This window comes from Erinaceus europaeus, chromosome 12, assembly GCF_950295315.1.
Source record: "Erinaceus europaeus chromosome 12, mEriEur2.1, whole genome shotgun sequence".
Classification (NCBI taxonomy): Eukaryota; Metazoa; Chordata; class Mammalia; order Eulipotyphla; family Erinaceidae; genus Erinaceus; species Erinaceus europaeus.
This window is the reverse complement of record NC_080173.1, coordinates 38111295-38134204: the sequence shown is the minus strand read 5'-3', so window position 1 is coordinate 38134204 and position 22910 is coordinate 38111295. Positions and strand designations below refer to the sequence as shown.

Below are 22910 nucleotides of genomic sequence, written 5' to 3'. Positions count from 1 at the left end.
CTCTGTCTCTCTTTTTGATGAGCCAAGGCTTTTGCACGTAGGATTTTACTGCTCCTGGGCTGTTCTCTCATTCAGATAGACAAAGGTAGAAAAAGAAAGAGACAGAGAGGGAGAGACACCACAGCCCTGGAGCGTTGCCACATGATGCTGGGATTCACATCTGAAATACTGGCATGTAAGGCAGGCACCCTACCCAGTGAGCTGCCCATAATCATTTCATGCTTATAATGGGGGGGGGGGAAGAAAAAAAGAAAAAGCATCATGAAGATGCAGTCTGTCTTCCAGGTCTGAAACCCCCAAAGGACTAGGGTTCATAGGAAAGGTGGGAGGAGTACGGGGTAAGGACGGGTCTTTCAGGTCACAATATACATGGTCTGCATCCCATTAGCATCGCCCCAGTTCATTTATTTATTTATTTATTTATTTTGCCTCCAGGGTTATTGCTGGGGCTTGGTCAAATCCACTGCTCCTGGAGGCTGTTTTTCTCCCTTTTACTGCCATTATTGTTTTACCATTGTTGTGGTTATTATTGTTGTTATTGATGTCATTGTTGTTGGATAGGACAGAGAGAAATGGAGAGAGGAGGGGAAGACAAGAGAGGGGGAGAGAAAGATAGACATCTGCAGACCTACTTCATCTCCTGTGAAGTGACCCCCCGCCTACAGGTGAGGAGCCGGGGGCTTGAACTGGGATCCTTACGCCAATCTTTGTGCTTTGCGCCATGTTCGCTTAACCCACTGCGCTACTGCCTGACACCCCCCCATTGCCCCAGTTATATGCAGGGCTTCTATTTCCCCATCTGAGAATCTCAGCTCGGCCCTACTTACCTGCTTGGGTAGTGAGGCCCCCAAGCCATGCAGCAAAAACAGGAGGGCTCCATGAGTCAGGGCATGGGCTGGGGCCTGTCTGGACCAGCATCGATGTTCTGGACCCCATACTCATGCACTAGTCTCCAACACATGAATAGTAGATCCACAGCACTTGAGGGTTAAAGGAGGCATGGAGGTTCACTTCCACACAGCAAGATCTGGGAGAGGCCTCACGAACTCAAATGCCTCTAGAGCCCAGGTTTGAGAGAAGAGTGATCAGTGTTCTGGCATATCTCTTTCTCTCTATATTTTTCTGTATCTTTCTCTCTCATTAAAAGTAAATAAATAAATAATAAATGTATATCTGTTTTTCAAGTATTTACTTATTATTGGGTAGAGACAGAGAAATTGAGAGGGGAGTGGGACATAGAGAGGGAGATAGACACCTTCAGCCCTGCTTCATTACTTAGGAAGCTTTCCCATTGCAGGTGGGAACCAGGGGCTTAAATCTGGGTCCTTGTGCACTGTAATGTGTGCACTTAGCTAGGTGCACCACCACCTGGACCCTATATATCTGTTTTAATGTTGCCATTTAGGGTCTGTGTAGTGTAGGAGTCCTGGCAGTGGGCCCCTGGGGTGCATGCGCCCCCATATGCACATACCACAGGCCCTTCCTGTGCAGACTCACCTGCTGAGCAGTCTCCCTTCTCCTGTCCACACAGCCTTGCAGCTGCCCAGCATGGCACCATTCCTGCGCATTGCCTTCAACTCCTACGAGCTGGGCTCCCTGGAGCTGGTGGATGAGGCCAATCCACCCTTCTGTGCTGTGAAGATGAAGGAGGCACTCAGCACAGGTAGGCTGGGACTGGGCCCAGGGAGAGGTGCAGGGGCCTTCCATTGCGTCTTCTCTCCTGCCCTGAGACGGGCCTCTTTCCCCAGTTGTGGGTACAGGACAACAGGTGCCACCCAGCACTGGATGTGCTCTCTAGCTCTTCCCATTTGGGGTGCCCTCTGGTGGTCCCTAGGGTCCATCTGTGCCAGGTCTTACATTAGCACTGAGGACACTGTATCCTCCAGTGCTAACCACACCCTGCCCTCTTGGGGACCATAGTCAAGAGCCAGGGACCAGAAGGTGGTACACCCAGTAGAGAACACATGTTACTATGTATAGGACCTGAGTTCAAGCACCTGGTTCTCACTTGCAGGGGGGAAGCTTCAGGAGTGGTGAAACGGTGCTGTAGGTTATCTGTTTCTCTTGATTTTTCTGTCTCCAAAATAAATAAGCAACATAAAATATTTTTTAAAAGAATATAATCCAGGGGGCTGGTGGTGGTACCCCACCCAATAGAGCTCACATATTATAGTGTGCAGGGACCAGGGTTCAAGACCTAGCCCCCACTTAACAGAGATGGGGCTTCATAAGTGGTGGAGCAGTGTTACAGGTGTCTATCTCCCCCTCCCCTCTCAATTTCTCTCTGTCAAATGTAAAATAAATTTTTTAAAAATGAGGAAGAACCAGATAGGGAGACCCTGGTAGGGATGCCCAGAACAAGCACCGCCATTCGCCCTTGCTTCTGCTTCACCTGCTGAAACCCAGGCCACGAGAGACTCCTGGTCTCAACTGAACCATCTTCCTCCCTCCTGGAAGTCCTTCTCCAAACCTCTTATTGGGGCAGGTCACCTGACCATGATGGCATCTCAAACTTCCCCAACCCTGCCCTCTGGGCTTTCAGGGCTGAAGTGGCTATACTTCCACATGAAACCAGGGACAAGAGAGGACCAGCAGGAGAAGGAATGGTAGGAACAAAGCCCTTGATGTGGGGAGTGGCAGTTCTGTGCCCTGGAGATGGTCGGGACACAGGCTACACACAGTGGTGATGGCTGAACTATGGGCATTTAGTCCTCAGGGCACTGGAGAGCCATACTGGGCTCTAGGTGGAGAGGAGAAAGCAGGCAGGTTCTGTCTGTCCTAAGAGGGATGGCCAGAGAGCCCCAGGCTAACCCTTCCTGCTGCCTACCCGCTACAGAACGTGGCAAGACACTAGTGCAGAAAAAGCCCACCATGTACCCCGAGTGGAAGTCCACGTTTGATGCCCATATTTATGAGGGCCGAGTCATCCAGATCGTGCTGATGCGGGCGGCCGAGGAGCCCATGTCCGAAGTCACGGTGGGCGTCTCAGTGCTGGCTGAACGATGCAAGAAGAACAGTGGCAAGGCTGAGTTCTGGGTGAGGGCCGTGTGTGTGTGTGTGTGTGTGTGTGTGTGTGTGTGTGTGTGTGTGTGTGTGTGTGAGCTCATGTGCACCATGAGTGGTCATGGCTGTGGGGCTTGGCGGGAGCCACCCTATGTTTCCACCCCGGCTCTGGGTTCTAGTCCCATCCTTGGCTTCTCTATGGAGAAGCTACTCAGGGGCCCTAACTCAGGGTATATTGTTCCCTTGAGCCCTTGAGCTGAGTTCCGGGCAGAGCTTGGTAGGTCAGTGGGGCTTGAGCCACTCTGGTTATACTACCTGCCCTTTTCCTGTCTGGTTTTGGAGAGATGGGCTGTGGACATATGCTTAAAACTGAGGGCCAGAAGACAGAATAGTGACCATGCAGAGACTTTCATGCCTGAGACTCTAAGGTCCTGGTTCAATTCCTACTACCACCATATGCCAGAGCTGAGCAGTGTTCTGGTTAAATTTAAATAAATAAATGTTACTCATAAATGAGGCTCTTAACTGTTTCCACCTGGGTATAGTAAAAATTAAATTGCTAAAGGGCCGGGGAAAGAGCATAATGGTAATGCAAATAGACTCTCATACCTGAGGTACCAAAAGTCAATCCCTGGCACCATCATAAGACAGGACTGAGCAGTGTTCTAGTGAATTAAATAAATTAAATAAATCTGTGTGGGAAGGAGTGCTAGGACCACAACACAAGGCATGGGACCCGCCATTCTCTAATCCAGGCCCAGTTAGGTGTGACCTACCTAGAGGGGGTGGCCCCCACTTATCTGTAAGCCCTGCATCCTCACATGGCTCTGTGCCCCTCAGAGTCACCAAATGCCAGTACTGGCAGGGCATGTTCCCACCCAGAGCATTACTCGTGGGCTCCTACATCTGAGATGTCCCCAATGGAAAGTCCCTGTGACTCTCAGGCACTCTGGGAGCCTCTACTGGGCAGTGCAGGGGCCAGGCCAGAGGAGACTGTTTTCCAGGGCTGTGCTGGCCTTGGCTGGCCAGATGGGGCTGCCTGCTGTCCACTCTACACAGGGACAGTGCCACCAAGAGGCTGGGGTCCTAGGTAGGATCCAGCCTTCAGAATCCATCTCCCTCTCTTCTCTCTCTCTCTCTCTCTCTCTCTCTCTCTCTCACACACACACACACACACACACACACACACACACACCCATGGGGCTGGAAGTGCAGCACTCCCTACAGAGACCTAGGGAACCAGCCTGGGGGTGTTACTGAATAGAGGCAGTGGACTCTCCCATGTGAAATGATGGATAACCTCAGTGCCAGGATCATTTGTTGGGAAGGGAATGCCAGACCCAGGGGCAAGTAGTTCCCCCACCACTCTGTTCCCAGGCTAGGAGCCCTGGTGGGTGTGAGCAAGGGAGGCCTTTCACTTCCCCAAATGTAATAATACCCCCGGGCGGGGGCGGGGCCCAGGGGCGGGGCCCTTCTCACACTGGGCAGGCAGGTGCCTGGCTGGTGGTTGGGACACCCTCCTCCTTGGGGGGCCCACCATGGGGGCGGGTTCTGAGTGGGCCTGAACTTGGACCCGCCCTCATTGATCCCCCCCACACACACACCCATTCCTGCAGCTGGACCTGCAACCCCAGGCCAAAGTGTTGATGTCTGTGCAGTATTTCCTGGAAGACGTGGGTAAGGCTCCTTCTGCCTGGACACAGTCTGTGGGCAGTCTGTTGTTAGTCATTCCAGGAGGGAGGGTCTGCAGGGGCTGACTTGACTTATCCACCCACCTTCTCACACACACACATCCCCAGATTGCAAGCAGTCCATTCGGAGTGAAGACGAGGTCAAGTTTCCCACCATGTTTCGCCGGGGTGCCATCAAGCAGGCCAAGATTCACTACATCAAGAACCACGAGTTCATTGCCACCTTCTTTGGGCAGCCCACCTTCTGCTCCGTGTGCAAAGAGTTTGTCTGGTGAGCCTTTGTGGCAGGAGTCATCACTCCTGGGGTCCCCAGTGCTTCCCTGTGCTCATTCTCCCCCACATTCACCTTCCAGGGGTCTCAACAAGCAAGGATACAAGTGCAGACGTAAGTATCCCCTCTATGTGTGAATTCCCTATCTCCTGTCTCCTGCTTCCTAGCTATGGTGCCCTTACATGCTCAGGCCTGTTTCTTCCTTTATAAAAATCAGAACAGGAGAGTGGTCATGAAGTTCAGGTGGAAGGAGACATGGAAAGGTCCATGTGTGGGCTGGGGAGATAGCATAGTGGTTCTGCAAGACTTTCATGCCTGAGGCTCTAAAGTCTAGGTTCAATCCCCAGCACCACCATAAATCAGAGCTGAGTAGTGCTCTGATTTCTCTCTCTTTCTCTGTATCTTTCTTTTCTTTTTTAATTTTTTATATTTATTTATTTATTTATTTATTTTCCCTTTTGTTGCCCTTGTTTTTTACTGTTGTTGTAGTTATTATTGTTGTTGTTATTGATGTCATTGTTGGATAGGACAAAGAGAAATGGAGAGAGGAGGGGAAGACAGATAGGGAGAGAGATAGACACTTGCAAACCTGCTTCACCACCTGTGAAGCAACTCCTCTGCAGGTGGGGAGCTAGGGGCTCGAACCAGGATCCTTACTCTGGTCCTTGTACTTCATGCCACATGTGCTTAACTTGCTGTGCTACTGCCCAACTCCCTTTCTGTATCTTTCTGCATCTCTCTTTCATTAAAGTAGATAAGAAAGAGAAAGAAGAAAAGAGAAAGGAAGAAGTATGTGCAGTGTGACAGGCATAAAGCTGGCAGACTCTGGTCTGTTGTCACTGTCATTTGCTATGTGTGTGGCGGGTATCTCGGTGCTAGGGGTGTCTTATGTTGATGTGACAGAAGGCGGATTGCTGTCTCTGTCCTGGGGCAGAGAGAAAGGGGACTCCATGCACCCAGTTCTCCCATTATACTACCCCACACATGTTGCATATGCTACCCTCCCCTCCTCATACCCCACCCCCAGTTCTCTAGAACCTCCCCTGGTGCCTAGGACTTCCAGATTGGCCTGCCTTCCTGCCCAGCCTTTCTGGCTCCTCCTGGGAGGGCTGGGCTAGGGAGACAAGAGTCAGGCTACCTCTGTGGGCGGCCTGGGAGAAGGGTGGCTTTGTATGAAAGACTGGCCTGGGCCTGGCGCATGCCTGCTTATGGCTTCTGCCTCCTGGTGCCTCCCCAAGAATGCAACGCTGCCATCCACAAGAAATGCATCGACAAGATCATCGGCCGCTGCACTGGAACTGCTGCCAACAGCCGGGACACCATAGTGAGACCAAGGGGCAGGGCCTGGGGCTGATGGGGGGTGGTGCTCAGCCAAGTGGGAAGCATTGAGGCTGTTCTCACCCCTTCCCTTGGTGCTTACTCTTCCTTGGCTCCTCAAGAAGGGGAATCCTCTGGTCTTGGGCCTGGGGAGAGCTGGGGGTTGAAAAGGGGCTGGGACTTTCCTGTGCCTTTTGACCTGTGGACCCCCACCCCAGTTCCAGAAAGAACGCTTCAACATCGACATGCCACACCGCTTCAAAGTGAACAACTACATGAGCCCCACCTTCTGCGACCACTGTGGCAGCCTACTCTGGGGGCTGGTGAAGCAGGGCTTGAAGTGTGAAGGTGGGTGCACCCAGCCTCTAAGGGGAATGGGGAGGACAGGTGTGTGTGTGGGGAGGGGTGTCTTGCCTCCCAGCCCTGGAAGATATCAGCTGACTTAGCATTGTCTCTACCATCTCCTGGTTCCACCCTCTGGGCTCCTTGTTCTTGATAAATAGTGGGAGCAGCATAGAACAGGACCTGGTAAGGGTGCTTGGCCAAGGCTTGCCCTATGCCAGCAGATGCTCAGCAGTGCTCCCTATAGCCCTGGGCCCCTACTCCACTGACAGGTGGGGCATGAGCATCTTTGAAGGAAAAGTCACTTACCTGGATTCTCCCAGACAAGCCTTCAAGAACCTAGTGTCTTCTGCATGTTCACCGCATACCCCCCCCTTTTTTTTTTTTCCTGAAGACAAGAAACCTAACCAGGGGAATAGCTCAGCTGGTAAAGTGCAGTACTTGTACATCTCAGGCTCCAGGTTCAGTCTTTGGTGCTGCGTACACTGAGGGTTGCTCTGGCATTTCTTGCTCTCACATGAAACTAACTCTCTCTCTCTCCTTGGAATTAGTAAAGACAGGAAACCCAGAAGACCCACCATGGGCCCCTTTTCTCTTGTTTGCCCCTCCTCCCCTCCCTAGGCCTGTGGCCCTAATAGCCCCCTTCTCTCCCCCAGACTGTGGCATGAACGTGCACCACAAGTGCCAGAAGAAGGTAGCCAACCTCTGCGGCATCAATCAGAAGCTTTTGGCCGAGGCCTTGAACCAAGTCAGCCAAGTGAGTAGCCATGTGGGAATCAGGGCTAGAGGTTCGGGGGTTGAGGGTCAATCAGGGCTCACATCCACTCCTGGGGAACCACAGTCAGGTGTTGGGGGTAGGGGAGCATTCACACCCAGGAATCTACTTCTAGAAAAATCAGGTAGACCTAGGAAGACAGCATAATGGTTATGCAAAAAGATTTTCTTGCTTGATGCTCCAAAGTCCCAAGTTCAATTCCCCAACATCACCATAAGCCAGAGATGAGCAGGGCTCTTGTAAAATAAAGAAATCAGGTGGTCCAGGAGTTGGTGCAGTGGATAAGGCATTGAACTCTCAAGCATGAGGTCCTAAATTCAGTCTCTGGCAGCACATGTACCAGAGTGATGTCTGGTTCTTCTCTCTCTCCTATCATTTCTCATAAATCAGCAAATAAAAATATTTAAAATAAAATAAAGAAATCAGTGGGTCTGGGCAGTGGCACACCAGGTTAAAGTGCACACAGTACAAAGCGTAAGGACCCGCGGAAGGGTCCCCATTCAAGCCCGGCCCCCTACCTGCAGAGGGTCTCTTCACAGGCAGTGAAGGTATATCTCTCTCCCTCTCCCTCTCTCTCTCCCTCTCCCTCCCTCCTTCCCTCCCTCTCTCTCTCTATCTCTATCTCTCTCTCTCTTCCCTTCCTCTCTCAATTTCTCTACTATCCAAAAAAAAAAAAAAAACTGAAAAAGATGGCCACAGAAACAGGCACTGAGCCCCAGCGATAACCCTGGAGGCAAAAAAAAAAAAAAGTAAATCAGGTACCAGAGGGCTGTGGGCTTAATCTTGTAAGTTGCAAGTAGTGAGGTAGTTCAGCAGTTTTTAAAAATGTAATTAATTAATTAATTAATTTTGCCTCCAGGGTTATTGCTGGGGCTTGGTGCCCACACTACAAATCTGCTCCTGTGGCCATTTTTAAAATTTTTTTGATAGGAGGAAAATTGAGAGGAGAGGGGAAGACAGACATATGCAGACATGCTTCACCACTTGTGAAGTGACCCCCCCCCTCGCAGGTGGGGAGCTGGGGGCTTGAACCGGGATCCTTGTACCAGTCCTTGCGCTTCGTACTATGTGTGCTTAACCTGGTTCACCACTGCCTAACCCCTTGGCAGTTCTTTATTAGTATTATTATTCACTGTTTTCAATTCAACTATCATTTTATTGAGGAAATGTTTATTTACAGAATTTTTGTAGCCCCATGGGTACATTTCACCCTCAACCAAACCATCACCCTCCCCCACCACAGGGACTTAGGTTCCCAGCCTCCCCTTAGTGCTCCTCCCTTCCCCCTTCTGAGTCCCCATTTCTGCTATGGTAGGTTGTAGTCCACTGAGGATTCACCCAGTTTTGTCCTTTGATTTTAGCAGCTCTTTAGTTGAGAATGAACCTGGAAAGTGAAAGCTTAGAGTACTTGGAAGTAAAAATATGTTTGTACATATATGCCTGTGTGTGTGTGCACTTAGGGCTAGAGGTATGCTACCCAGCTATAAGGTCAACTTTTCAAATGAATAATAAATGCGTTCAGTGAAACAAAGGAAATTCAACAGTACAAAGGAAAGTCTACTGATGAAGGAGTGAAGATGATGGTATTCAACTCTGGTTTGTAGTTAGTGTCTTCCAAAATATCAGGGTGTCTCCACTGCATATGTGTGTGTGTGTGTGTGTGTGTGTGTGTGTGTGTAGCTGTAGAGGTTTGGGGTCCTCTGTCTGGTCTGGGTGTAACTGACCACCTGCACCCCTACCTCTACCACCCCTCTAGAGATCCTTGAGAAAGGACTCGGAGCCAGAGCCTGTTGGAATTTACCAGAATTTTGAGAAGAAGTTGGGAATCTCCGGGGATGATGGCCCAGGTAAAGCCAAGCCTGTGCTTCCTCAAGGACCCACAGCAGCTCCTGGCCTCCCTCCACAGCTGAGTGGGACCTGGAAGGAGGGCCCTCCCCTAGCCCACCCCTGGCACTAGGGGGTCAGCAGACTGGTCGCTAGGAGTCTGAAGCCCCCTTCTCTCTGGCAGACAGTGGGACCTATGGCAAGATCTGGGAGGGGAGCACCAAGTGCACCATCGAAAACTTCACCTTCCACAAGGTGCTAGGCAAAGGTAGTTTTGGCAAGGTGAGGGCCCATGTGGCTGTTTCCTGGGGCTTTGGTGGCCTGGCCTGTGGGGTGGACCTCTTTTCTTCATGCCCAAGATGACCGCCCTGCCACCTACCCATCAGGTACTGCTGGCAGAGCTCAAGGGCAGGAAGGAGTTCTTTGCCATCAAGGCCCTCAAGAAGGACGTGGTGCTCATTGACGATGACGTGGAGTGCACAATGGTGGAGAAGCGGGTGCTGGCACTCGCCTGGGAGAACCCCTTCCTCACCCACCTCTACTGCACATTCCAGACCAAGGTGCTCAGTCACATGCTCCCTAGGGCCACACAGCCCCCAGGGCAGGGCTGCATGTCCCTCCCAGACTGAATCTCCCCTGACTGATCACACCCTGTCCTCCCCACCCCTCCCAGGAGCACCTGTTCTTTGTGATGGAGTTCCTCAATGGCGGGGACCTGATGTATCACATCCAAGACAAAGGCCGCTTTGAGCTGTACCGAGCCACGTATGTGAGGGCCCCTTGGGAGGGAGCCCACTGGAGGAGCCCTTCTGGCTACAGTGGAGCTCAGAAAGATGGGGGGCTGGGACTGTCCCTGTCAAATTGGAAGCCACTTGAGGAGCTCTGACTGGTAGCCTAGCACAGACTTGCCAAGTCCTGTCCCTTCTTGGGGCTCAGCCAGGGCTGCCTTGCAGACAATGAGCTTACAGACTAGCCTGTGTCCCCCTACAGTATGTGTACGTGTGTGTGGATATACACATGCATCTGTAAGATCATGCCAATGCACATTCTTGGACCAGCAAAATAGCTCACTTGGATAGTGCACTGCTTTGCTATGTGCATGACCCAGGTTCAAGCCCTGCCCCTACCACATTGAAGGAAGATTTGATGCTGTGGTCTCTTTCCTTCTCTCTCTGCCTCTCTGACTCTCTCTGTAAAAGCAAGCACACACTTTTGTTCCTGGGTGTTGTCTTGTCTGGCTCTTTTTCTCCACATGTCCCTCTGCTGCCTTGGCTGCCAGCCCCCACATGACTGACACAAAATGTACCCCATCAGGTCCAGGCTTCCCAGGAAGTTGTTTGCAATGCTTTCTGCCCTTGGGGGTGTAAGAGTGAGGGCCCCAGGAGGAGTGGGGCCCAGAACACCCTGCCTGTCTTTTTCTCATACAGGTTCTATGCTGCTGAGATCATCTGTGGACTGCAATTTCTACACAGCAAGGGCATCATCTACAGGTGCGGGGGCTTTGGGGAGCTCTCCTGAGGAGGGTGATAACAATTTCCTAGGGTTTTCTCCAATCTCTGGGTGGAGCCTGGCTCTTCTCCTGGCTCCTAAGGAGTTGTCTGGAGTAGATGTGTGCATAGACCTGTCACACCATTGCTGGGATACCAAATGACCCCTCAGCTGAAGCTTCCACAGCTCCAGGGCCTGGGAACCCAATGCCCATGCCTGGGGACACTGGCAGAACTACAGGTGCTCAGGAACCACAGGAGCTGGCTCCATAAATGGGGGGGGGGAACTTCTCCTGTGGTGGATTACTATGCACTCATGAAAAACTCAAGAAAACACTGTGGGGTACTGAGGTAGGAGGAAGGGTGGGACATGTGGTCACATGGAAGTCCAAAGCATAGGACCATGTGCTATAAATATCAGGATTCAGGCTTTCCAGGGTAGAGGTGAAGGGTGAGATGCAATGTGCTTATCCACTCCTAGAAGCATTCTGGGGAGGAGCCTACAGTTGAGGGTAGTGGAAGACACACTCTGTCCTCATGCTGGTGCTGGTTCCCATGTACCGGAAGTATCTCATCAGATAATTCACTGTTTAGTGAGATCTGAATTCCTGGGCAATGTTCTCTGCTGGGTAGGCAGCACTCCCCCACCCCAGCCTGGTTTGAGGGATCACCTGGTGTGAGTGTCCACCACATTATGTGCACAGCAGGTAGTCCCTATCCATTTATCCCCTGTAGAGGGTCCCAGGGCCACAAGGCCTAAATTGGGAACATGAGGGAACTGGTCTCCCCAGGCCACCCCCTGATTCCCTCTGCTGTCTCCTACCCCTTCTTCAGGGACCTCAAGCTGGACAACGTGATGCTGAACCAGAACGGCCATATCAAAATCGCTGACTTTGGGATGTGCAAGGAAGACATTGTGGGTGAAAAGCAGGCCAGCACCTTCTGCGGTACCCCTGACTACATTGCCCCCGAGGTGAGCTGCCCTCCTATCCCCGAGGGAGATCCCAGGAGGACAAGCCTGTACTCAGCCCCTTGTCCCTCCTCCCATTCAGATCCTGCAAGGCCTCAAGTACTCATACTCTGTGGACTGGTGGTCCTTTGGGGTCTTGCTCTATGAGATGCTCATCGGCCAGTCCCCCTTCCATGGTGATGATGAAGACGAGCTCTTTGAGTCCATCCGTGTAGACACACCCCATTACCCCCGTTGGATCACCAAGGAGTCCAAGGACATCCTGGAAAAGGTCGAGAGCATAGGGCATGGGGGCTGGTGGGGGGAGGAGGGTTGTGGAACAGGATGTGACTCTCAGACTGGTACTCCGACTTATGCCTGAGTGCTCTGTTCTGAGTCTACTTGGCATGGTGATTATAAGCTTGGGTACAGGAGGCCTCTGCCTCAGAAACCTCAGCACTGGGTGGTTAGGCCTGCTGGGGTGCCCCTGGTGGCTCCCATTGCAAAACTGCCCTTGGGTACTAACTGGGGCTTTGCTGGGTCCAGCTGTTGGAAAGGGAACCAACCAAGAGGCTGGGGGTAACAGGGCGGATCCGAAGCCACCCCTTCTTCAAGACCATCAACTGGACTCTGCTAGAGAAGTGTGAGATGGAGCCGCCCTTCAAACCCAAAGTGGTAGGTGGCCCCACTCTAGGAACCCCCCACCCTGGGCCTCCCTGCTGCCTTCTGAGTGCCTCCTCCTCCTTCCTCCTCAGCTTGCCTGTCAGCTGCTTGCTTCCCCTCCTTTCTGGCTTCCTCCCTCCTCTGGCCTGTTCAGTCACTGCCTCTGGTCTTCTCAGCCTTTGTGTCCTCACTCAGTCATTCAGCAAACCTTGGGAACTATGAGCCCAGCCATTCTTTAACATTTATATTTTAAGTTCACTGTCTTTTTTTTTTTTTTTTGTGAACAGATTTTGTTTATTGAGAGAGAGAGAAGGAGAGAGAGGAGGCAGAAAAAGAACTAGACATCACTCCAGTGTATGCACTGCTGGGGATTGAACTCAGGTCCTCATGCTTGAAAGATTAGTACTTTAATCTACTTGGTCATTTCCCTGACAACTTTTTCTTTTTTAGAAAAGCAGTTTATTTATTTATTCATTTATTGGATGGAGACAGAAATTGAAAGTTAAGGGGGAGGTTGAGAGAGAAAGAGAAAGAAAGACAACTGCAGACCTACTTTACTACTTATGAAACTTCCTCCTTACAGGTGAGCACTGGGAGCTTGAACCGGCATCCTTGCACATGGTAACATGTGCACTCAATTGGGTGCTGTACCACCCAGTCCCCTTTCTCTTTTTATTTATTTATTTATTTATTTATTTATTTATTTTTCCTTTTGTTGCCCTTGTCTTTTTTTTTTAAATTATTTTATTTATTTTATTTTTTAGAGAGATGCAGAGAGAGAAAGACACAGAGAGAAACACCAGAGCACTACTCAGCTCTGGCTTATGGTGGTGCAGGGGATTGAACCTAGGATTTCGGAGCCTCAGGCATGAGAGTCTGTTTGCATAACCATTATGCTATCCGCCCCTGCCCTCTCTTTCTCTTTTTTTAAACAAAATATATTTATTTATTGGGAGTTAGGTGGTAGTGCAGCGGGTTAAGTGCACATGGCGCAGGTGTATATCTTTCTCACCCCCTCTGTCTTCCCCTCCTCTTTCCATTTCTCTCTGTCTTATCGAACAATGACGACATCAATAACAATAATTAAAAACAAGGGCAACAAAAAAGAAGTAAATATTAAAAAAAAAAAGAGGGAGTTGGGCAGTAGCGCACTGGGTTAGGTGCACGTGGCATAAAGCCCAATGACTGGCATAAGGATCCTGGTTCGAGCACCCAGTTCCCCACCTGCAGGGGAGTCACTTCACAGATGGTCGAGCAGATCTGCAGGTGTCTTTCTCTCCGTCTGTCTTCCCCTGTTCTCTCCTCTCTCTGTCCTATCCAACAACAACGACATCAATAATAACTAGAATAATAAAACAACAAGGGCAACAAAAAGGAAAATAAATAAATAAATAAATGAAATTTAAAAAACCAGAAGATCTTTTTCTGGGAAGGGGTAAATAGGATAATGGTTATGCAAACAGACTCTCATGCCTGAGGCTTCAAAGTCTGGGGACTTCAATCTGGGTCCTTGTGCACTATCTTGTGTGTGCTCAGCCAGGTGTGCCACCGCCTGGCCCCTTCTAATTTTTTTTTAAATATAAAGATTTATATATTTGTTCATTAATGAGAAAGAAAAACTAGAGCATCACTCTAGCATATGAGATGCCTGAGCTTAAACTCAGAACCTCATGCTTGAGGATCCAATGCTTTATCCTCTGTGTCATCTCCTAGGCCTCTCCTTTCTACTCTTTTTTTTTTTTGATAACAAAATATTTATTTTATTGTTGTAAATTTTTTTTTTTTTTTTTTTTTTTTTTTTTTTACCAGAGCACTGCTCAGCTCTGGCTTATGGCAGTGTGGGGGAATTGAACCTGGGACTTGAGAGCCTCAGGCATGAAAGTCTCTGCATAACCATTATGCTATACCTCTACCCCTTTCTACTCTTAAGAACAGTTCCGGGGTACCTCTGTTCCTGCTGGTGAGTATCTGGCCTTGGAGTGCCTCTGACCCTGCCCCTGCTGTGTCCACAGAGGTCTCCTGGAGACTACAGCAACTTTGACCAGGAGTTCCTAAATGAGAAGCCCCGCCTCTCCTACAGTGACAAGAACCTCATTGACTCCATGGACCAGAGTGCCTTCGCCGGCTTCTCCTTTGTGAACCCCAAATTCGAGAGACTTTTAGAAAAGTGAGGCAGGCAGATATACCCTCCAAGCCACCCCAGCCAGAGCCCTCGGGTCAGCTCGCATGGCCTGCCCACCTGCCTCGGGCACAGTGTGCAGGGCACCCCCTCCATAGCACCCACCACACCCCAGAGAAGCACCAGGGGTTGCTCCCCATTGCTGCTGCCCTCCACTTGCCCGGCTCCCGCCCGGCCAGACTCTCACGGTACTTCCTCTGTGAACTGTGTGTGAATCTGCTTTCCTCTGCCTCAGAGGGAAATTGTAAATCCTGTGTTTCATTACTTGAATGTAGTTATCTATTGAAAACATATATATGCATGTAGACACCTGTATACATGCATATTTACAGCAGCCTATATATACTGTTCAGAAGAGAGAAAACAGGGACAGGAGGTCACATGTTGATCTTTTAAAAATATATTTGTGTGTGTGTGTATATATACATATATTTGTGTGTGTGTGTGTGGTCAAGAGACAGAAAAACATACACACACACAAACTGTTTGAACCACTTGGTTCTTTTATTTGTGTGTCTGAATAAACACCAAATGGTACGGACCTGGTGTCCCCTCCTCCAAGCAAGTAGCAGCTGGGTAGTTGGGTACAGACACAAAGCCTTGTACTATCATGCAAATGTATTTGTATTTATGGACTCCTCTGGCCCTGGGGCCTCGGGTCTAGAGCAGAAAGCATTTTCCCCACTGTCTCTTTGGGGGCCAGCTACAGCAGTGGACCTCGTGGGAGGGTAAGGGGCCACACTGGGCTGCAGAGAGGCAGCTTAGACTCCAAGCAGGTGTGGATTCAAGCTCCAGAGCAGCCATAGGATGTAGGCTTGTCACTTGGGCATTGAAGCTTCAGTTTCCTTATCTGTGGTATGGACACAAGGAAAGCCCCATTCTAGCAGCAGCTTCTCAGGAGCCCTTGCCTACTGGAGGGAGGGGAGGAGAGAGGAGAGGTCGCCATGCTCCTGAGCACCCCCTTGTGGTCCCAAGAAGCCAAGGGGAACAGGAACACATTCCCTGCCTCCTCACTTTTCCTATCTTCCCTCCACCCCCTTCCTGCTTCCCCCACCCCCCATAGCACCTCTAGTTCAGTCCCCAACCCTTAACCTTGAGGTAAGCATGGTGCCCCTAGTTCCTGAGTGGCTGTCCCCAGCCAAGCAGCGAACATTCTAGAAAGTCCCATAGTTACGCAAATGACTTTTCTGCTGGAGGCTCTGAGATCCCAGGCTCCATCCCCAGCACCACGGTAAACCAAAGCTGAGCAGTATTCTGGTTTAAAAAAAAAAAGGTGGTCCATCCTCCATAACTCTAGGGCAAGGGCTTGCACCTGGAGCTTCAGTGCCCCTGTTCGAGGAGGGGATAAGCTGTACCTGGGCTTGAGGTGGTGGAGGGTAGGGCAGTGGGAGAACACCTGAGATAGGCAGTCCAGGTTTGAGCTCCACTCTCCCACCCACACACCTTATCCTCCATGTTTCCTGCTGGGACTCAGTCACCCAGTCTGGGAGAATTGATACCCTCTAACCTCCTTGACCTCTTCAGGGGTCTAGGGACATTTGTGTCCCCTCCTCCAAGCAAGTGGCTGCCTGCCCCCTGTGGCAGCTGAGTGGTTGGGTACAAACACAAAGCCCAATACCATCATGCAAATGTGTTTGTATTTATGGGCTCACTGGCCCTGGGGCCCTGGATCTAGAGCAGAAAGCATTTCCCCCACTGTCTCTGTGTGGGCCAGCTGCAGCAGTGGGCCTCATGGGAGGATGAGGATATGCTGGGTATGCTATGGCACCAGCAGAGCCCCAGCAAGTATAAGGCAAGGTCCCCTGCCCCCTTGAGCAGCCTGGGACTGTTGCCCAAGTGTCTGGGCAGCTGCAGCTCCAGGCCTGTCCACAGAGTTGGGGAGGCGCCAGGGCTGAATCATCGGCCTCAGGAAATGCCTCTCATGACTGGTCCTGGAGCCACACTTTCACAGGGACACCCCCTACACACACGTACACACACACCTCTACCAAGCAGGCAAGCAGCAGGGAAGGAGCCTATCACTCATGCAGAAATGGGATGTAGGATGGAGCCACCAGAATGTGTGCCAGGCCTCTTTCACATGTAGGCAGGGACTCCTGGGGGTTTTGCTTTTCCAGATTCAAATCCTGCATGTCCCTAGTGGTGTGTCTTACTGAGGTGTGGAGTACAGTGTGCTTATGATGTAGGTGAGGATGGTGCTTGCCAGTGTGGCCTGTGGACTCAGGACACAGTGCTCAAACCACAGCCACAGTAGCTTCATCCTCACCCACCTGCCCATTGGAATTCAAGGCCTGCTGGCTGGACCACAGGAGTACCACATGGTGGTCTCCAGTACCCTTCTCTCAGGCCACACTTTCACAGGGACACCCCCTACACACACGTACACACACACCTCTGCCAAGCAGGCAAGCAGCAGGGAAGGAGCTCACTGCAGGCTGCAGGAGGCTGGCCTGCACCCACTGCTGCAGAGGTGAGCGTACTGCCTAGCTGCTGGCTACTGGTTTCCTCGTATGAGACATGGTGCAGGGCAGCCTGGGAGGTGGCACTGTGGCTAGTGCACTGAACAAGCAAGCCGGAGGTCCTGAGTTTGTTGTTGATAAATAAATTGAAAAGGGGCCACGTGGTGGTGCACCTGGTTAAACACACACATTACAGTGCTCAAGGATCCAGGTTCAAGCCCCTGGTCCCCACCTGCAGAGGGAAAGCTTCATAAGTGGTAAAGCAGGTCTTCAGGTGTCTCTCTGTCTCTCTCCCTTTCTATCTTCTCCTCTCTCAACTTCTCTCTGTCTCTATTCAATAATAAATAAAATTTTAAAAATTGGGAAGAAGGGAGAGCAGTCTGGGAAGTGGTATAGTGGTAGAGCTTTGGACTCTCAAGCATGAGGTCCTGCATTCGATTCTTGGCATTGCATGTGCTGGAGTGATGCACAGCTTCTCTTTCTTTCTTTCTTTTTTTTTAAAGAATGTATTTATTCATGAGAAAGATAGGAGGAGAGAAAGAACCAGACATTACTCTGGTACATGTGCTGCCGGGGCTTGAACTCGGGACTTTATGGTTGAGAATTCAATGCTTTATCCACTGTGCCACCTCCCAGACCACACACAGATTCTCTTTCTTTCTCATGTTAATAAATAGATCTAAAGAAGATGACAAAGAAAGGAAGGGACTTCCCAAACAACAGTCTCTAAAATCAGCTGCTTTCAAGTTCCATGTGCCCCACATGCTAGTAAGGGATGTCCTTTGCACCTCCCCCAGAAGACACATCCACTATGCATGTTCCAAGTTGCCATACACTGGGGTCCATGCCCACACTGCCAGAGGACAATGGAGTCTGCTGTCCATTGTCCACCAAGATCCGGAAGCTGTTTGGGGGAGGGGTTGTTCAGGAATCAGTCCTTGTGCCCAGTTATCTGGGCAGACACCAGGAAATGCAACTCCCTGGGATGCCAGTGTAGAGGGTATCCCTACTTGTCATGCTGTGCTGCGGAGGAGAGAGGAGATCCGGAGTGGAGAGGGAACACAATTCTTTATTCGCCCGGGCACCTCAGAGTTGGGTGAGAGTGCAGCAGTTCAGTTTGGAGCTAGCCAAAAGGCCGCCTCGCGCGGTAACCTTCCCTGCATCTAATCACCACCTCTCCAGATTCAAAGGAGGTCTTGAAACTTTACATCAGGCTCAACCTGACGCTGTTGACTGGCTACGGAAGAAGGGCAAACGCTAGAAGAAGAAGATCACCAAAGTGAAAAGCGGGCAAAAGAGAGAGGGGCGGAAAGAAGAAGGGATTTATAGGGCAAAAACCGGGAGTGACAAGAAGGGACAGGTTTGGTTGGGAAGGGCACTTCGAGAATATCGTATTAACTCTCGCAGGAACTGGCACTAGCCTGAGGGGACAACATGGTGGAAGAGGCACTCCGAGAATGTCCCAACTCTCGCAGGAACTGGCACTAGCCTGAGGGGACATCTGCACAGCACCTACTCCCTACTCCTGCTCCCCCAGGACCCTGCCCAGATGGGATCCCAGAGAAATTGACAAGTCTGTGTCATGCTGCAGTGTCCTCTGCTAGTTAATGGGTTCTACTCAGACCTGTGAGCAGAGTTTTGTTCTTAACCTGCTTTCTGTCCCCACCCCAGGGCAACTTTTTGCAAGAGACCCAGAGATTGGGGAGTCATATATGTAGGCAGGCACCACCATGCTATCCTTTGCATCCATTGTGAAATGGCAGTTGTGTCTTCCCAAGTGTCCCTTTACAAGGTGTGACTTGCTGGGAGCCATCCAGGAGAGCTGGTTTCCCACGGTTGAAGGAAGTATTCAGAGGGGAAGGGAGAGAGGGCTGCCAGGGGGCTCCAGGGCTTGTAGCCCCCCTCTTCTGACTGCCAATGCCTAGAAGGTGAGCTCAGGCTGGAGGCTAGAGAGCTGACACCCTATAAAGTGAGGCTGGGAAGAAGCAGCACTTGCTATAAGGACAGCACCTGGTACTGGAGAATTAAAAGCAGGTCACAAAGTTTCTGAGGGTGGAGGTCAGCCCAAAGCAGGCTGGTTGCTGGACCCACCCTAAGTCTCTGGTGTTCTAATCCAGCCTTCTCCACCAGTAGACTCAATGCTTTAAGCTTTTGCAAACAAATGTGTTGAGTAATCTCCAAGCAGGCTGTCAAAGTGACTTTGGAAGACCCAAAATTTGCTGCCTGGGCCGGAGTCCAAAAATCAGAACCTTTGTTAATTAATCCTTTTTTAAATAAATAAATAAATAAATAAAATAAAGGCCATGAAATACTAAAAAAAAAAAAAAAAATCAGAACCTTTGAAGGGTTTTTCTTCTTTTTTTTTCACTTCTTTTAAAAAAAATTTAGTATATTTATTAGATACAGTCAGAAATTGAGAGGGATGGGGAAGACAGATAGACACCTGCAGCACTGCACCACTCGAGAAGCTTTCCCCCTGCAGGTGGGGCCCTGGGGCTCAAACCCCATTTTTCATTTCTTTCTCCCCCAACCCCCACCTTTATTAAAAGGTATGTGAGAAAAAAAAATCAAGAACAACGACCATCACTCTGACGTGGTGCTAGGGAGTGAACATGAACTTGGGATTTGGGGAGGAGGGTGATAGAGAAGAGGAGGCTTTGTTTCTTCTTCCTCCCTCCCCAATTAATTTGTTAACAAGTGAGAGAGAAAAAGGAACCATCACTCTGGAATGATATGGTGCTGGGGGTTGAAGTCAAACCTATGGCTCTTTTTTATTGGGGGGGAGACAGAGTTGGAGGGGGGCTGGGTGGTGGCATACTGGCTAAACACACATAGTAGGACGCATAGGGATCTGTGTTCAAACCCCTGCTCCCCACCTGCAGGGAGTCTGTTTCATAAGTGGTGAAGCAGGTCTGCAAGTGTCTGTCTTTCTCTCCCTCTCTATCTCGCCCTCCCCACTCAATTTCTCTCAGTCCTATCCAATGAAATGGAAAAATGGCCACCAGGAGCAGGGATTCATAGTGCAGGCACCAAGCCCTAGAGGCAAAAAAAAAAAAAGGAGGGGGAATTAGAGAGAGAACACCATGGAGTTTCTAGAATCATGCAAGTAAACATCTGAAAAAAAGAAAACAAACCATGAATCAACTTAATTATTGTTATGTGCATTATAAATGTTTCTTAGTGTTGTATATTGACTTCCGATCCTTAGGTATATAAAAAGAAGACTGGTGGGACCAGGCGGTGGCACACCTGGTTGAACGCACATATACAGTGCGTAAGGACCTGGGTTTGAGCCCCTGGTCCCTACCTCCAGGGGAAAGCTTTGTGAGTGGTGGAGCAGGGCTGCAGGTGGCTCTCTGTTTCTCTCTCACTCTCTTACCCCCTTCCCTCTTGATTTCTGGCTGTCTCTATCCAATAAATAAAGATAATTAAAAATAAAAAAGACTGGCAGAGAGAGAGGAAAGAAAGAGAGACAGAAGGAGATAGGGAAAGAGGGAAAGACACTTCAGCACCAGATCCTTCATTGTAGTGAGGGTCTGGGCTCAGACCTGGGTCATGTGCATGGCAAAGCAGGTGAACTGTTCATGTGAGCTAATCTGACCCTGTTTCACCATTCCCAGAGAGTGTTTTTATTTTATTTTATTTTATTTTTATATTATTTGATTCCAGATAGAAAGTGAAAGAGAGGGAAAGAAGGATAAAGGGAAGGAGAGATTCCACAGCACTGCTCCACTATTGTGAGATATCCCATTTGCATGGTGCTGCCATGCAATGGCTGGGGGTTTGAACCTGAGTCTGTGTGCATGGTGAAGTGTGTGCTCCACCAGACAAGCTGTCTCCCAACACTCCCACACTGATGCTTTTTTGAGCAGCTTCTAGGGTCTGATTCTGGCTCTACGCTTTTTCCAGTACACTGATGGTCACGCCCCTCCCAGAAGTGGAGCTTGTTTACACTCCTTGTGGGCTAGGGAGCATAGTCTGCATTTGAGGAATCTTCAGGCTGGTGGAAGCTGATGCAGAGGCCACCTCTAGACCTGTGTAAGCAGACATCTAGGGTACTGAGCATGTGGGGGCACCCACTGCCCAGGGGTGCAAACACACAGAGTCCCTTTTTGGGCATGTGGCCGGGGTGGGGTAATCCGGCACCTAGGTGGGTGCAGTAAACCGAAAGCTTTGTTTTCCAGGCAGAAGAAAGTCTCCATGCTGGAGTTAGAGTCAGAGCGAGGTGGTCAGGCGGTAGCACAAAGGGTGGCGCAAAGCACAAGGACTGGCATAAGGATCCCGGTTTGAGCCCCCTGCTCCCCACATGCAGGGGAGTCACTTCACAAGCCGTGATTAGGTCTGCAAGTGTCTATCTCTCCCCCTCTGTGTCTTCCCCTCCTCTCCATTTCTCTCTGTCCTATCCAACAATGACATCAATGACAACAATAATAACTACAACAATAAAAAAAAAGGTGGGTGGGGGTAGATAGCATAGTGGTTATGCAAAGAGACTGTCATGCCTGAGGCTCCGAAGTCCCAGGTTCAATCCCCCGCACCACCATAAGCCAAAGCTGAACAGTGTGCTCTGTGTTTCTCTGTGTCTTTCTCTCTCTGCATCTCTCTCAAAAATAAAATAAATAAAATACTTTAAAAAAAAAAGAATTAGAGACTAGGACTCAATGAGAATTTAGCCAACACATAATTAAAAAATAAAACAAAACAAGGGAAACAACAGGGAATAAATAAATAAATATTAAAAAAAAAAAAGTCGGGGCGAGGACAGTCACTGTCAAGTTGTTCTCAGAGGGAGACTAGCTTGAGAACTGTAAGTAAAGTCTGATACTGGTCCATCCACTTTCACTGCTCCAGCTAATAAAGATTGGGGATGAAGGGGGTTATCCAGGAAATCAAACACCAGAGAGGAGGGGCTGGGTGATGGTGCACCCAGGAAAGCACATACATATTACCATTTTTCAGAACCTGGGTTCAAACCCCCAGTCCCCACCTGTAGAGGGGAAGCTTCATGAGTGGTGGAATAGTACTGCAGCTGTCTCTACTTCTCTCTCTCTTAAAAAAATATGGTGCAGTGGGTTAAGCGCATGTGGCGCAAAGCGCAGGGACCGGTGTAAGGATCCCGGTTCGAGCCCCCGGCTCCCCACCTGCAGGGGAGTCGCTTCACAGGCGGTGAAGCAGGTCTGCAAGTGTCTATCTTTCTCTCCCCCTCTCTGTCTTCCCCTCCTCTCTCCATTTCTCTCTGTCCTATCCAACAACGAACAACATCAACAATGGAAATAATAATAACCACAACGAGGCTACAACAAGGGCAACAAAAGGGGGGAAAAATGGTTGCTAGGAGTCGGGTGGTAGTGCAGCGGGTTAAGTGCACATGGTGGAAAGCACAAGGACTTGCAGAAGGATGCTGGTTCGAGCCCCTGGCTCTCCACCTGCAGGAGAGTCGCTTCACAAGTGGTGAAGCAGGTCTGCAGGTGTCTGTCTTTCTCTTCCCCTCCTCTCTCCATTTCTCTCTGTCCTATCCAACAACAATGACATCAAAAACAACAATAACAACTACAACAATAAAAAAACAAGGGCAACAAAAGGAAAAATAAATATCTTTTAAAAATATATAGTTGCTGAGTATACCGGAGTAACACAGGCACCAAGTCTCAGCAATAACCTTGGTGGCAAAAAAAAAAAAAAAAAAGGAAGGAAGGAAGGAAGGAAGGAAGGAAGAAAAGAAACTCCTGTACACCACTCACCCACCCCCTTCCAGAGAGAAGCAGCATCTGCTTTTAGTGTGGGTGCCTTTCCCTGCCCCAGGGGCTTCTGGGAAGCTCATCTATAGAACAGTTTCCTTTGTTTGTTTATGTATTTGTTCATTTATTTATGTGACAGAGAGAAATTGAAAGGAGAAGGAAAAACAGAGAGGAAGAGAGAAATAAATGCCTATAGCATTACTTCATTGCTG

General features: G+C 49.9%; 1 protein-coding gene across 1 annotated transcript in view; it reads left to right on the top strand.

Annotated features, from left to right (window-relative positions):
* Positions 1–15047, top strand: part of PRKCD (protein kinase C delta) — a 32963-nt gene extending 17916 nt beyond the window's left edge. Inside the window, exons 3-19 of the mRNA XM_016189607.2 lie at positions 1532–1663; positions 2837–3036; positions 4620–4680; positions 4803–4965; positions 5048–5079; positions 6204–6289; positions 6501–6630; positions 7281–7381; positions 9156–9246; positions 9408–9505; positions 9610–9783; positions 9897–9988; positions 10651–10713; positions 11545–11683; positions 11763–11951; positions 12206–12334; positions 14335–15047. Coding sequence (XP_016045093.1) covers positions 1549–1663; positions 2837–3036; positions 4620–4680; positions 4803–4965; positions 5048–5079; positions 6204–6289; positions 6501–6630; positions 7281–7381; positions 9156–9246; positions 9408–9505; positions 9610–9783; positions 9897–9988; positions 10651–10713; positions 11545–11683; positions 11763–11951; positions 12206–12334; positions 14335–14493 — 2022 coding nt within the window. The 5' untranslated portion in view covers positions 1532–1548 and the 3' untranslated portion in view covers positions 14494–15047. The remainder of the gene's footprint in view (positions 1–1531; positions 1664–2836; positions 3037–4619; positions 4681–4802; positions 4966–5047; positions 5080–6203; positions 6290–6500; positions 6631–7280; positions 7382–9155; positions 9247–9407; positions 9506–9609; positions 9784–9896; positions 9989–10650; positions 10714–11544; positions 11684–11762; positions 11952–12205; positions 12335–14334) is intronic.
* Positions 15048–22910: the final 7863 nt, after the last annotated feature.